General features: G+C 42.4%; 1 protein-coding gene across 2 annotated transcripts in view; it reads right to left on the bottom strand.

The window, feature by feature from the left end:
- The window catches only part of nrp2a (neuropilin 2a), a 57,698-nt gene extending 52,316 nt beyond the window's left edge, over positions 1-5,382 (bottom strand). For both annotated transcript variants that reach the window (XM_075477939.1, XM_075477940.1), the window contains exon 1: positions 4,579-5,382. In XM_075477939.1, the coding sequence (XP_075334054.1) occupies positions 4,579-4,654 (76 nt within the window). In that variant the 5' untranslated portion in view covers positions 4,655-5,382. The remainder of the gene's footprint in view (positions 1-4,578) is intronic.
- Between the last annotated feature and the right edge of the window lie 9,809 nt (positions 5,383-15,191).

Genomic DNA, 15,191 nt, shown 5'->3' with positions numbered 1-15,191 from the left:
AAGTAGACGAGGAAGTGGAAGGATGAGGGAAAGGAAACGATTCACCTCCACACTGATTCAGGATGACAGGCTTTGGAGTAAAAAAATATATCATCATATATGTTTCCAAACTATTACTATGCTGAATTAAAAGTTTTCTCCAAGTAATTCTACTGCTAACGACACTTGTTGGATGTACTTATGAGCAAGGTGCTAACACAACAACGCTGGACAAAAACAATCAAATTTAAAAACACATTGCATAAAAACAATGAAATAGAAAAAATTAAAAAACACTCTAAAGGAATTACAGAAAAGAACGCGTTTCAGAAACAAAAAAACACAACGAAACATAAAGTCCAACATGAAAGAAAACACAACAAAATGTTTGCTGAAAACTTTTGTTTTTTTCCGTTTCGTTCTGTCTCTTAAAAAATAGTTTATCGGTGTGCTCGATGAAGCATTATTCTTTGTTTCGGTCTGTTTTATTTATGGGCACTGTGGGTGAAACAGAAAACAAATAAATAAGTAAATAAGTCAAACTCAGAACTCAATTTAGCTTTTACTCAGAAACAGCATAAACAGCAAATATATTCATTTTCTACCTCCTTTCTTCTCCCGTCTGAAATATGCCAGATAGGGATCAGACCCAGTTTAATGTAGAGTGTAAACCTAAACTATAAAAACTGATGAATTGAAAATGCAGCCTGGCTGCATATCTGCAGCAAAAATTGTACCCTTGCTTGTTAGCTAAAAGTGTAAAAAATATCCCTGATTGAAAGTACACACCGACTAATTTACATATCGAAACTATTGGTCAAGAAATGTTCATATTTTCCATGTAATTCCATATAAATTAGTTTCGCAAATAAGTCAATTTACAATCTAAAGGAATTAATTAAATTGGAACAAAAGGCACAAGAGCAATGATCAGCCTTGGAATGCAACACAGAGATACAAAAGCTTTTTGTTAAACAGTTCTAAATGTGTTTAAAGGAGGATTTCTTAAGAACTAACAAAAGCCACATGAAAAGCAGATAAAATCCCCAAATCCTCTTTTCCCCTCTGTGTCTCCTCTTTCTTGCTCCCTCTGAACTCCTCCCTCCCTAACAGGATAAGTGTCCCATGCTAATCAGCTAAATGCACAGAGCTGGCCATCATGATCAATGTTTCAATGGATCAATCGGGTAAACAGATGGTTACTCGTGCCTGCAGGAGGGTTAATGGTGTAGGCCTAATCCTAACCACTACCTGACTACAGTATCATGTCTCCATGTCCCTAGATGCACTCCCTTATCCCCGTGTGGCAAAGTCAAACCTGCACCGCCAAAGCACTTTTCACATAAGCCTTCCCTGTCTGGTGTGGAAACAGCAGAGCAGTAATCAGCGAGGTAAAACGGTGAAGAATTGAGCTTTGCTGCAGGAATCTTGGTGATTTGTTGCCACCCTCTACCCCCCACCATACCGAGTGTTACCTTTCAGCGGAACTGACTGCTTACAAAATTCCTCTTTTGTGCGATTCTCGCTTCTCTCAAAAGCTGTTCTATCAACAAATTCACACCAAGACTGTGCCTTCTTTAACCCTGCTTTGGAATAAGCCAAAAGGACATTTAAAATACTTTGCCCCCTGACAATGCTAACCCCCTCCAGGCCCATCTAAACCCATCCCTGAGCACCAGTTAAGACCCCCCTATGCGGCTAATGCGACAGACTGAAAGAGCAAGCTTTGTTTTATTTATGGAGGTCTTGTTTTTAATTTCACCCCAAGTGTGGCAGGCTGTTCCAGGGCTTTGCGTGAGCCTGAGACTCTCATACCTGACTGGTATTGAACGGGCTGCTCAGTTTGTCTTCGACTATGAATGCTAATAGGTGACCTTGTTTTCGCAGCTGATACCTCTGAGGCTGGGTGAATTAAGACACAGAGAAATGCAAAGAATTGAGAGCTGGGCTACCCAGGAGAAGATATAAGGTCAATAAAGGTGAGAAAAAATTTGCTCAAGAGCCAAAAGATTTGGAGAGGAAATGATTAAATAAATAGAAATCCAACTGTGGAAGAAATTGATACCATAGAGAATGCACAACCACCCACTCAATAAACTTGCAAATGAGCTGCTTAATGGCTTGAATATTAATGCTTATGGTGGGGAGTAATTAATGTACATGTCACTGAGTCAAACTATTGTGATTACAGTACAAGTGGAGAGAAAGTCTCTCTGCTTCAGATAGAAGCAGGCTTTGAAACATAATGGCTCTTTTCTACTCTGTGAGGATACCACCAGCAAACAGCCACCGAGCCAGCAATTTTTTTTGCAGCACCAAACGACTACCTTGAGACCATATACAGATGCCTGACATAAGTTTGTTCCAAAACATTTTAAAAGAACCCCTTTGCTATTGTAAATATATCAAGTTGCTACAACCCACACAGAGTCTACCATCAAAAGCAGGAACTCTTTGGAAAGTACAAACTTTTGATGTGACTCCAGTGTGCTTAACTTTCATGAGAATATCATTTCGTAACAGAGTGTGCGGTAGACAGACTTCACCTCTTTCATCTTTGGCCTCCCTGTGGAGCTCTGGCTGTGATTTTTACCCCGCATTAGCTGTGTCACCCCAGATGATAGTGTCACCTGGTTACCCTTAATGAGATCTGCTCCCTGCATCCAGTACCATTTTAACTCTCTGACCCCTGTAATGCTTTGATGTTGCCCTCTTCTCTCACTCCGTTTGAGGCAAAATCCCCCCAATCTCCTCTCCAAGTCTTCCTCTCCCTTGTTGTTGCCTGGTGGATGGCATGCTCACTCATCCCGACTTTGTGCGACTTCTTTGCGGCCACTGTCTCTCTCTATCTCTGTCCCTTCAGCACCCTCTTTATTTCCCTCCCGTGTTTCCGTTCAGCTCTCAGTCACTCTCTCTTCCCTCTGGCATCTGTGTGTAATGCGGCTCTTGAGGGGAGCGTGGAGGCATGGACATGTGGTGCAGTGTCTTGGCAGGAGAGAGTGGGGGGGATCTAGCTTCTTGCTTGCATGATGACTGCCAAGAGGCCCACATCTGTCTATGATCAGTGAGTACAAGAGCAGCCAACACATGCACATTCAGAAGAATGGTTTAAATAACTGTCCTATTTGCGAAAAAATAGGAACCAAAACAAAAAAGAGGATGTGAGTTGAGGTTGGTTACACCAGCGGGTGGTGTTGTAAAGACACAACAAGACTCATCATGGGATCACGAACAGCTCCTCACCCCACATTTTCCCCGTGAAAATGAACTACATCAGCCGAATGTAATTATATTCATATGTAAACTATGCACTAGTTTACAATAATCGTAAATTTCACACATAGGCATGAGGCAACATATGTGAATTAGCCAGATTTATAAAAAAAATACACACAGACACAAATGTCGTTTTTCCTTTTTGCGCTAAAGAAAGCGCCTAAATGCGTGCTCCGTGTTGGCAAACAGCGAAACTGTAAAACTGTGTTTACAGCCCATCGCTCATGCAACCCAGATTGTAGACATGGATCAGTGAGCGCGGGTCATGTGTCATCCCACTGGTGGCGTCAGTTCTCGGCGCGGTGATCCCCCGAATACAGTCCGCTCGATCCAAACCTGCTCCTTCTACTCCTGTTAGCAGCGACACTATTTGATCGTTTCTACGCGAGATGTGAAAGCCACGTTTATTTAGGTTTATATATAAACATGGCAGATGTAACATGTCTAAAGTTTGCTCTCCTTGAACACGAGGAGTCATTTGGCTAAGGTACGGCATAGTGTCGTGACTTTAGGCGACTTTCCAGCAAGATCCCTGCTTAAGAACTCTAACCTACTTACTCATTGTTATTTGATTGTTGAGAGCGCACGACAGTGGCGGTGAGCTCTTGGTCTCACAGTCCACGGCAGCCTGTAGTAGCACGCGAAGCTATCGAGAGAGACACTCGTGGTGGTTACTGAAGAAACTGACCGCAATAGTCAAATCCAAAAATGACGGTAGCTTTTACGCACGGCTTCTTGGACACAAGCGAACGTGTAGAATAGCGGGTTACAGCCCACTTTAAATTTCAAAAGCTATAACATCAGCTTATTCACAGCCCAGCGAGCTGCTGGTTTCATATGGGCTGGGACAACTGTTTCAGATTTTCTGTTTCATGATCCCATCAAAGTTCCTCAGTATAAACAAGCTCAACTGGCTTGAATTAGTCACCAACTAAAAGTCAGCAGCTTCTATGATTATGATGACACAAGCGCATTCTGTTTATATACGAAACGCCTTCATACGGGAAACAAAGCCCTTCTCACTGCCTCCTACATTTAATAAATTTAGCGAAAACGAATGCGCGAGGACGTGTGAATCACACGAAACCAAGCCAAGCACGTCTCTTAAAATAATTTGAAACACATTACACATAAATCTGTCAAATGTACTGTTGAATAGGTGAAATAACTGTATTTCCAAGGATGAGAAGAGTCATTCGGCTGTCATTTTTAGAAGAAACGGGAGCTTATTTGAATTGGAAATGTCGTTTTTCGTTTGGCATGTTTTGGGAAGGACAGACCATGCGTGCGTCAAAATCAAGAAGTAACCCAACTAAAACTCACCCTCCTCTCCTTTGACTGTCAATGCCAGATGACACAAAGCCATTAAAAATCCAATCAACGATGACACAAGATCCATCTTGGAGGAGGCAAAAACTTGTGAAGAGCTTCAAGTGTCTGATGTTTCCACCTTGTAAGATCTAAACGCTTCGGTTCCTCAAAAAAATCCACATCCGCTTACGGAACGAAACCAGCGGGGAGCAGTGAAAACTAAACCACTTTAATAAAAAGAAAAGAAATCCCACGATGTTTATCAAACCATTGGTAGGGGGAAATTGGGTAACTACATGTCATTTAGAAAATTCATAAAATTCTATTAGCGCAGCCCTTTGAAGTCTGTCCATTTAGAGAAGAGATGCCGCTAAACCTCATCCAAAAAAATAGTGATGAGAAAAACTCCTTGATCAATAATGTGAGCACCTCGCAGCTATCTGGACAGCGGCTCCACGGTGCGTCAAGTTCCGACAGTGGCTCCCCTGTCCCCGTATGTCTCTTTCCGTCGCCGCGTACTTTGCGCACACGAGGGTTTCTTTTCCTGCTGGAGCAGCCAGCTGAAGTCCAGCAGCTTTCCCGTAAACCTCAATCCAAGTGAAGCTGCTTTTTTAATGAGGCACAAAAGTAGCAGGATAACGCATGAAAGTAATGCACTTTTAGCTCTCAAAAAGACCGTTCCTGTCCTGTCACCTCCTGCAGCACCGCTCCTCTCTGCTCTGTGTTTCTCCCTGCTGCTGCAGCACCGTACAAGCCTCCGCTTCGCCACCAGCTTGTCTCCTGCGACTGCGAGGTGTGTGTAGAGTGTGTGTGTGTGTGAGAGAGTGATCGCTCTTTTGAGCCGAGCAGCTATCGCGTTACAGTCACGGCGCCCGGGCTCCGCCTCCTCCCGTCGCTCACCGATTATGGGGGGGAGGTAGGGCGCACGTGCACGCGCCCCACGCTTTCCCTCTGTCTCTCCCTCACATACTCACGCACCCCCTCGTCAAAAAGATGCCACAGATATGAACTCCTCCACAGATAAGACAGAGATAAAAACATATTGTCATGGTAAACCAGGGAGCGCAACTTCTCCTGGGGCTGTTTTAGAGGCTCAGAAGGGGCAGATGAGGAATAAAAAAATAAATCAAACTAAAAAAAGGGGAGTATAGTGATACTGGGGAGGGGGTGGCTACACAGCAAGCAGGCACATGGCTGCCTTTCACCACAAAAACACATCAAACAACCAAGCCAATGTCAAAGCCCTCAACCCACTAGGGGGAGAGCCCACCTCAGCCCTGCCCAATCTCAGCCCTGCAATCAGCAGGCCTAAATACAGAGCTTGGAGGCCGTGTAATGACACAGTAGTGAGCCCAAAATAATCTGCTGAGAAAGGCCTCTCCAGCGTCCAGCCCATGTGCCCTGCCTATGGCTTGTATTACCTTGTAATGTAACGGACCGGCTGAGGCCCAGCTGTATAATGACTGCATGTAGCCTTGCTGGCATCTTTATTTGGAACTGCTAGGTGCATTCCTAAAGGTCAGGATACATGAGAAACTTCTTGAGGCAATGCATGAAAATCTTCTGAGAGTAATTTTCATCGTTACAGCTGTAGGTGCGTCCACTTTGAACTGAATTGAATTCAGCAGTACTAGTATCAGAAATATATACTGGTGTGTTAACACAGTTGGTAAAAACATCGTCTTTTTTTTGTTCTATCTCGATCTCGATAGTTGTGAGATGTAAACATTGTCAACAATAGCCCCTTATGCCCTTGACAGAAGGTTGTGTGTCAGGTCTGTATGTCACCGTCTGTCTGTCACCTCAGTGAACTGTCATCTCCCGCTGCCCCCCCCCCCCCAGGTTGACTAGATGCCATCAGCTTGCAGCTTTCTTACAGCTTGTCAGTCATTTTCAAGCCCGCCTCTCACCCGAGGGTGCGGCGGCTGTCAGACATGAATCTGATTGGTTAATCTGGGCCTCTGGGCAGGGGTCCACACTAGAACAAACCTTCTTCCACATGCTGTATTGTCGACTTGATTATACTTTTGAGATTATTTTTTTCCCTTTTGCGCCTTGTGTGGTGTTTGTGTGAGTGTGTGTGTGTGTTATCTGACGAGAGAGCGCTGATTAAACGCTTTTTGATGAGTGAAAGTGATCTTTGCTTAACCCCGCTGTGACCCTTTCACCGAGATAAAGAGAGATGGAGAGAGGACATAGGCTGTATAAAACCTTCAAGCAACACTGGGTCACTTTCTGTTCTGTTTCCCCTCCCAGTCCCCAAGGGTCATTTGATACTCTCCTCTCCCATTTGTCAACATCTCTACCCCCACCATCAGCTTTCAACCCCCCAAATATTGGGCCAACATATTGCTAATGGAGGCCAACCTGTGTGAGAGACATAGAGGAAATGTTGAGGGTGGAAAATGTTTGTATTCATAGCACAAGGGGACATACAGCACAATGCAGTTTTGATATAAACAACTCCTGGCTGTATATATATATATATATATATATATATATATATATACACACACACATGCACTGCCATTCTCTATTTGTTGGTTTCAGGCATTAGTTTCTGCTGCACCACACTTACCAGAGATGAAGTCGATCAAGATGTGTATTTAATGACAAAAGAGTTCCTGTAGGTGATACACATTTAGCCATGCTCGCCATCACTACATGACGATAAACAAAATCTATTTATATGAAAGTACATTTACAAAAGAATACCAAGAGAGAACCAGTGCTGGTCAGAATGACCAGTTTTGAAAGCACTAAATTCCTCAGATCTTTAGAAGTAAATCTGAAGACACCAATTTTGTAAAATCAATACATCTTAAGAACACAGTATAATTCTATCAATACAACAATATTTTTTAACACAATGGCCAAAGTCTTTAAGAATTACAATGAGAGGGATTTAGAGAGGTTCCTTGCAAAAATAATATATCAACTCCGAAGGAAGACAATCAATTTTTCGAAATCCCCTTTTCAACAGTTTGTAATGATATCAAGATGTTTCACAATGATTCATTTTTGAGGATATTTTCAGGATGTGGCGCCATGAAGATACTTAATGCGAGAAGTCTGTGGACTGGTGCAGAATACAGGAAAAAAAAAAAAAATCACACAGGACATCTAAAGAGCTTCAGGCTGACCTGGAGCAATTTGGATCTGCGGTTTCAGTCCTTTCACATGTTTGACAGTAGATCTTTGAGTGTGAAGGTGGAAATAGGCAAGAATAATCTTTATAAATAAGTTACAGTTGTTCTGGGATAATACCTTATGGAGAGATTAAACCAAAGCAAAACTCTTTGGGTAAGCTGTGTATTTGATTATTAATAAGTGATGAAATGAAGAATATAAGGAAAAGATCATCATAGCTACAATACAAAAAATGTTGGAGGTTCTATCCTGCTTGGGGGCTGCTTCTGGATATGGAGTCACTGAATGTGTCAAAGGGATGATAAAACTGAGTTTGAGGTGACAAGAAGCCCACAACCGACAGCTCAAACAAAGGACTGAGGGAAAACTGTTCCAAACACACCGGTAATTGTCGGGTTTCTGTTCATTAGTGGAGCCATCTTTTGAAAAGTGGTAAAAATGTGATGTCACCAGTTGTTGTAATTCAGTAGAAGTAGTTGTCCTAACTGGAACCTTATTGGGGGGGGGGGGGGGGGGGGGGGGGGGGGTGCAACAAAAAACAACAAAAAACACAACAACAAATGCAGTGAACATGTACAAGAGAAAATCAGAGAGTTCATCTTGAAGCATTACTTAATTTCTTACATCTCTGATTTAAATGTTTGTATTTCCATTCACCTTGTCATAGTCATACGTTTCTAAATTAAAAAAAATAATAATAATGGCGTAGTGGAAGCCCTGCTGCTGACTCCTGACATGAAACTGAAATCTTCTACATTCTCCAAGTCTAACTTTTAGAAGACCAACCAGTGGACTATCCATGCTGTATTTTGTGTCTGTAATGTTTCTTAGAAAGTCCATCCATCCATCCATCCATTATCTATACCGCTGAATCCGTCGATCGGGTCGCGGGTGGGCTGGAGCCTATCCCAGCAGTCAATGGGCGAGAGGCGGGGTACACCCTGGACAGGCCGCCAGTCCATCGCAGGGCCACATAGAGACATACGAGACAAACAACCATGCACGCTCACACTCACTCCTAAGGACAATTTAGAGATACCAATCAACCTAACATGCATGATTTTCTGGACAGTGGGAGGAAGCCGGAGTACCCGGAGAGAACCCACGCATACACGGGGAGAACATGCAAACTCCACACAGAAAGGCCCCAGCTGGGTGTTGAACCTGGAACCTTCTTGCTGTGAGGCGACGGTGCTAACCACCACACCACCGTGCAGCCTCTTAGAAAGTCTTTTCTGTTAAATTTTCTTCTTTTTTTTTTTAAATTGAAAGTATCGAGATTATAAAAGATCTGGTTCATTTGCACAAATTTCTGTCCATATTTAAACTGCTGTTCTTACAACTTAGAAATGCCAGTAATTCTGTCGTGAGCTGCTTTGTGCAAATGAAATAGCACTCACACTAAAATTAAACTAATACCCTTGCAGACATGTGGCAGGCATGTCTCAGAGTCACTGGCTGTTTAAGCACCACAGCAGGGAAATCAAACACTTGACCCACAGCTGCTATATGTGAATCCCTTTTTTTCTGGAGTCATTTTCCCCAGGTCTTACCATCTGTATTCTCTGTCATCTCGCTGCCACAGAATACAGTCGACAAATGGCTGCCATACAGTCCAACTCCTCACCCCAGCACACCTGTGCTGTGTTCACTCATGGGTGGTAGAGGGGAACACAACAGGGTCTTTCTCCCCCGTTATATGTGTGTGCGCAAGTAAGAGTGAGAGACAGAGCGGTAGAGGCAGATACCAGCCACTGCCATACTGCCTCTCTTATCACAACTTGCCCCGGAGACTGACAGCATGACTGATAACTCTCCCTCTCTTTTTCTTTTTCTCCCCCGTCTCCATCACACAAACACACTCTACTAAACCTCCTCTTCTCTCTCAACACCCCCAGCGCTCCCTCACCCCCTCACCCACCAGTGTGCTTTGCCAGTCAGCTGTCTGTAGATTCGAGGGGGAAAGTCAAGCTTTTTTTCCCACTTTTTTTTTTTTGATTGAGTGATCTCAGCAACCTTCTTCATCACCGACAGTCACGGCCATAGATGAAATGGTGGGAGATAAGCTTGAGATAGCCTTGATTTGACCCTATCAGCGACTTCAGCGTGTGTGTATGTGTGGGAGGGGCTAGAGCCATTGTGAGTACATCATGAGTAAAGGGCCAAATGGGAGTTTTTTGGTCCCTTTGGTATTCATTGGAATACCATCACAATTTGGGAATGCACAGATAAGGGAACTCACACATAAAGAACATTGACATACAATGCATAGGTAAGAAAGAGGATAGGGTATATTGATGGATTTCTGTATTAAAATGAAGCCTACTTCATGTTTAATCTTCAAAATTATCTATTTGCTGTATTTTTATCTTCATGCTGTTCTTTGCTGCTGCAGTGACCCAATTTCCCCCAGGGATCATTAAAAATTCAACTCATCCTTATCTTCCTAGTTCATCTACATGCACACAGACACACAAATACACACACACATCTCAATCTAACCTTTGATAATTCCAAGTATTCCTATTCTAATTCCTCCAGTGAGCAGGAGCTTCCTTCTTCAACACGAGGCACTGATCACAAACCTCTCTCATCATCTTCTGCAATTCCTAAACTCACTTCCACCATCAAATTCCTGACGGGCCACCCAAGCTGTGGGCATGCCTTGGCCAGGGTAAGAACTATGCATAAACCCATACTTCAACCTACTGAACTGCTTACAAACATCTCTGCTGTGCTGGCAGACTTCTTGGGCCGTATGGGAACATCTGGTGTCTGTCTGCTGTCTTACCGCTCCACCTCCTCCCTGCCTGTGTGTACGTGTGCACCTCTGTGCTACCTTCAACAGCAGAAACAGCACCATCATCAAAACACTTTCAGCTGCGGCAAGAAGCTGCATTCACGCCTGACAGAGAAGAAACTGAAAAAGTAAAGCTGTGCAGAGATGCACAGGTCTTTGCGCTTAGGGAAACACCCTCAGAAGCATACAATTTCTAAATCTTGTATTTGGGATTTTTTTTTCTCCGATACTGTTGTAATATTTGATATTCTAAACCTGACATTTTGCTTCCATTCAAATGAGAGACAAAACCACGGTTGAGCACAGGATTATTCATTTGCAGTACACATTTCAGCCTAATGGGGGCAGGCCATTGCATCAAGCACAGAAGGTGAGATATCCTAGCTGCAGGCAATCCTTAGAAACACGTTGTAAATATAAACAGATTCAATGTTATTTATGCTTACACTAAAAGGATTAAGATACTAAGATAAACATGCTGGAATTAAGCATATGTTGGCTATCAAGACAAATTTCCTCTGGAAATAGTGCCATCTCCAAAACATCTTTAGATAAAGCAGGATTTATGAATCATTCAAGTCACAGTGGTTGATCAGCTTTGCCAGATTCCAAATTTAATGAAGGGTGATTTACTAACCTGCTAAATAAATTGCTGTTTTTGAATCAGATATGAGCCTTGCACATGCAAGATGGCTGTGCTTGCTGTGGATCTACTACATAGCTGTTGTCAGCTTGGTTCAAAAAAATTTGTTTGCTCACTTTAATTGCAAGATGCCTGCTCTATTCCCCGGTCACCTGTTGTTTATGACACAGTATCATTATCCTCCGTATGTTGCAGACTAAAAGGGAGAACACATCTCCTCTTCTTTTGCTTTTCCACCAGGATCTATTTTACTTCTGCTCTGTCTCTTTCATCTCTTTCCACTGGCCTGCTGTGTGTCTTTATAGTCACATCAAAGTGACCTTCGCCACCCCGTTCCCTCCAAAACCCCCAACCCTGCCTTTCAGTCTGGAGACTAGAGAGATACACACAGAGGCGGCTCACTACACATATTTTCCAGGCAGCAACACAATACCTGAAATGTTGTGCAGACAATTGGATTCCAAATACACAAAAAACTTCAATGAATATGTTACAGCTTATCTTTTTAAGAGTTTTCAGGGGAAAAAGTGATACAGATCTACTTTTGTGTGTATCCGTGCATGTAAAGTGGCTTATTTTAGACTCCAGAATGCCCCCACTCCTCTCAAGGTGTCTTCACATTAGGAATTAGTGCTGCATTAGGACACTATAATAAAAAGACAAGAGGCCTTTCTCCATGCCTTGTTTACTCTGCGGGGCCTTTATCACTCAGCCCCTGGAAGAAAGATCAGCACTCCACAAACCAGGGAGAGAAAACACTGGGGGACAAGTGGGTGCTAATGAGAAAGAGAGTGTTTTTTGTAGGAGGGAGATAAAAGATGTTGCACGACTCAGAGCTACAGTTTTGTGCCTGACAGCACATGTGACAGAATGAAAAGAATCATGCCTTTCTTGTATGAAGTCAGGCACTTTAACATGAGTGTACATGCTCTAATTGTGATATTACATCATCTATGGTTGCTTTGCAGTTATAGAGGGAAAAAATAAATGCGCAAATTTTCAGCATGATGCATCTTCTTCAAAGGATTAAACTGGCGTTATCTCATACTTTCCAAATTGTTAACAAATTCCATGCAGGGAGTAAGCACTAGTTTGCAGAAGTACTTTTTAATTTTCCCACCTTCTATTTAAGGATGAAAGTCTAGTTTGTGGCTGAGTTAATTAACTCAAATGGGGAAATGTATAAAACCATGCAAACTTGTAACCTTTCCACACCCATAGAAAGCTTTTTCTCCTTTATTTTCCCATTTGTTTATCCAAGATTTTGTCCACGATGATTTGCCACCACATAAAAAGAAGCAGGCCAAACAGATTGAGATTCGAGGAAAGAGAGAAACTTTGAGTTTGACTCTACAAAGTAGTTGGAATTAGAATATTTGTTTCTGAGGAAAAACCATGCCAGCATTTCCAATTAAATGGAGAGAGATGAAGAGAGCGGGAGACAGATGGGAAGACGAAGTTAGAGATGTAAAGAGTCACAGAGAAGGAGATTTGCTGTGCATCTGCTGTGGGAGAAACTGGAAGAAGAAAGAGGAAACGAGGGGCAGAAATAAGTGGAGAGGTTCCATGAACAAAAATGTGAAAAGGCAGAGAAAGAGCAGCAGTCCCACTGAGGATAAGATGACTGATTATTAAAAAAAAAACAAATGTCTTTGAGAAAGGCGGCTCCCTTAATTCAGTTTAACCCTAATGCATTCACATTACCATGGTAATCTTATCAATATATTGTGTGTGTGTGTGTTTGTGTGTTAGTGCATGTGTTGGATACAGCCAAGCACTTGGCCCCATTAGCAAAACCTAATTGACTTACAGCCTTCTGACCACAAAGGTAACATCTGCGTTAGCCGTGTAAGTGAATGCCCCGTGTCACCTCACGCACACCCACAGACACACACATTTTTAAAATGACATTTGCTTCATTGTGAATCACTCCGCCCCCAACTGACCTTGATAAGCACCAGTGGATGCAATATGGACTGTACTCTAGTCTCCTTGAAATGAGATAGGGTAGGGCGTAGCTTCTAAAAAGGGAGTCGCATAAATCATTGCAGATGCACATATGAAAACTACATTTTTAATTTTCACTTTTTGCCCCTTTAGTATCCCAAAGCTATGAGTCATCTCACACCGTCTGATTGTGTCATGCATTCGGTTTATTACGTATCAGATTTGTTCAACACTTTTGGTTGGTTTCTTTCAAGTAAAAGGTCTTGATGCATTCAATCTGGGGAGCGCCACCTTCATTTTAGTGCACACAGGATACGACACTCAAATCAGCCAACACACAGGAAGGAAGAAAGACAGGCATGACAGTAGCGAAGCACTGACACGGACAAAGAGGAGGAAAGAGGGAAAAGGATGACAGGTGAACAAGACAAGCCCGGGGATCCATCATTATTTAGCCATGGATATAGAATATCAAATAGAGGACGGGAGACGCCTCCACATCAGCCTGTTATTATTGAAAATGACTAATATATTCTGAAGAGAGAAAGTTAGAGTGAAAGATAGATGGATGAGATATGGAATCCAATGGAGACTGACACTCAATCTTTCTGAATAGCAATCCAATAACGTCTCCTGAGTTTCCTTATGGCTAATCAATTGTGCCGCAGCAGAGAAACAAATCACCATATCGCTGAGTCAATAACCGTCAGTCATGCAAATATCTAGCTTCAACTGTCAGTGTTTATCAAACTTGGCCGAGTCTCAGCTCGCACTGCAAGGACGAAGAGAAGGGTGACAAAGGTATGTTTGGTATGCACACTGGTAGCTCCCCACAGTGACCTGGGCTGGTGGTAATTTAGATAGCGATAAGGAGGCGAAACAAAGCCCAACCAGAGTGCAGATGGGTGTTGAACCTTGTCTGACAAGGGAAACACAACAAACAAGTTTATCAGGGATAGGGGTAGGACGTCTCACACCTTGATAGCAAACACAATACTGTCCTTCGGCGCCAGTTTTAGAGAAACTGGCTCAGAGTTTATCTTTAATATTAAAGATACACCCATGTCTTGTCTGGTCCCACAACACTGAATGCAAACAACATTCAATCAGTGGGCCTCGTATCAACCCACATTACAAAACATACGTATGCAAACTGATTTCTTACACCTGGGTTAGTCTGCAAATACTGGTTCTGCAACCTAATTTTCACAGGGAATGTCAGAATCAGGACCTTTGGTCAAGATCAAGATAAAACAAAATTAACGAAGCCGTAGATCAAAATCAACATAATACTCTCACCCCCGTGAGGACCTGTGTAAGTCTGGAATAATGGAAATCAACTCGCTGGATATTTTGACATTGAGAAAAAAAGAGAGCTAAATCAGTACAATCTTTAACACTGTCTGAGTAATCCTGACAACACCAGCTCAGCTTTCTTTTATTGGATGCATGATAATGAGAAGCTTGGGTCTTAAAGTCATGGCAAAATGTAGTGAAGAATAATTTGGTAGATGGGAAGTCCCTTGATTAGTGTTTGAAAGGTTGAAAGCTTAAAGTGGCTGTGAAATATATATTTTAATGATGACTGACCAAATGACCATGGAAAATAAAAAAGTTCCTAAAACTCCTCCAAACAAACTGTTCACACAAGCATTTAACTGCTTAAAACTGCTAAAAGTGATGGCGGCATGTCGCGTATGATATATTTCTGAGATTGCACTGTGGTACACTACTGTAGTTTAAAAGTTGAAGGAGTCAATAGAAAACTAGCTCGTTAGCAACCACAATCTGCCACTTTAAAAAGGTGACAAAATGGATAGCTGAGTGAAAAGATTTGAGTATTTGCAAGGCTGAAGTTGTTGTTACAGAAGGCTCTGCCAGTAAATTAGAAGCATGGACGTTTTTATTCACAGGTTTGGAGCTAATAAACTAGGTTGCACAGGGTCAGAACGTTAGTCAGGGGTGTGATATGCAGAAAAGTTTAACAGGAAAATAAAGAATAAATAAGAAAGAAACAATCTAAGCTAGTTTTTGTATTTTAGTGATAATTAGAGATTGCTCTTGAATAATATTCATAATGACCAT

The sequence above is a fragment of the Odontesthes bonariensis genome, chromosome 11, assembly GCF_027942865.1.
Source record: "Odontesthes bonariensis isolate fOdoBon6 chromosome 11, fOdoBon6.hap1, whole genome shotgun sequence".
Lineage (NCBI taxonomy): Eukaryota > Metazoa > Chordata > Actinopteri > Atheriniformes > Atherinopsidae > Odontesthes > Odontesthes bonariensis.
The sequence above is the reverse complement of the archived record's forward strand: the minus strand, read 5'-3'. Positions and strand labels throughout refer to the sequence as shown.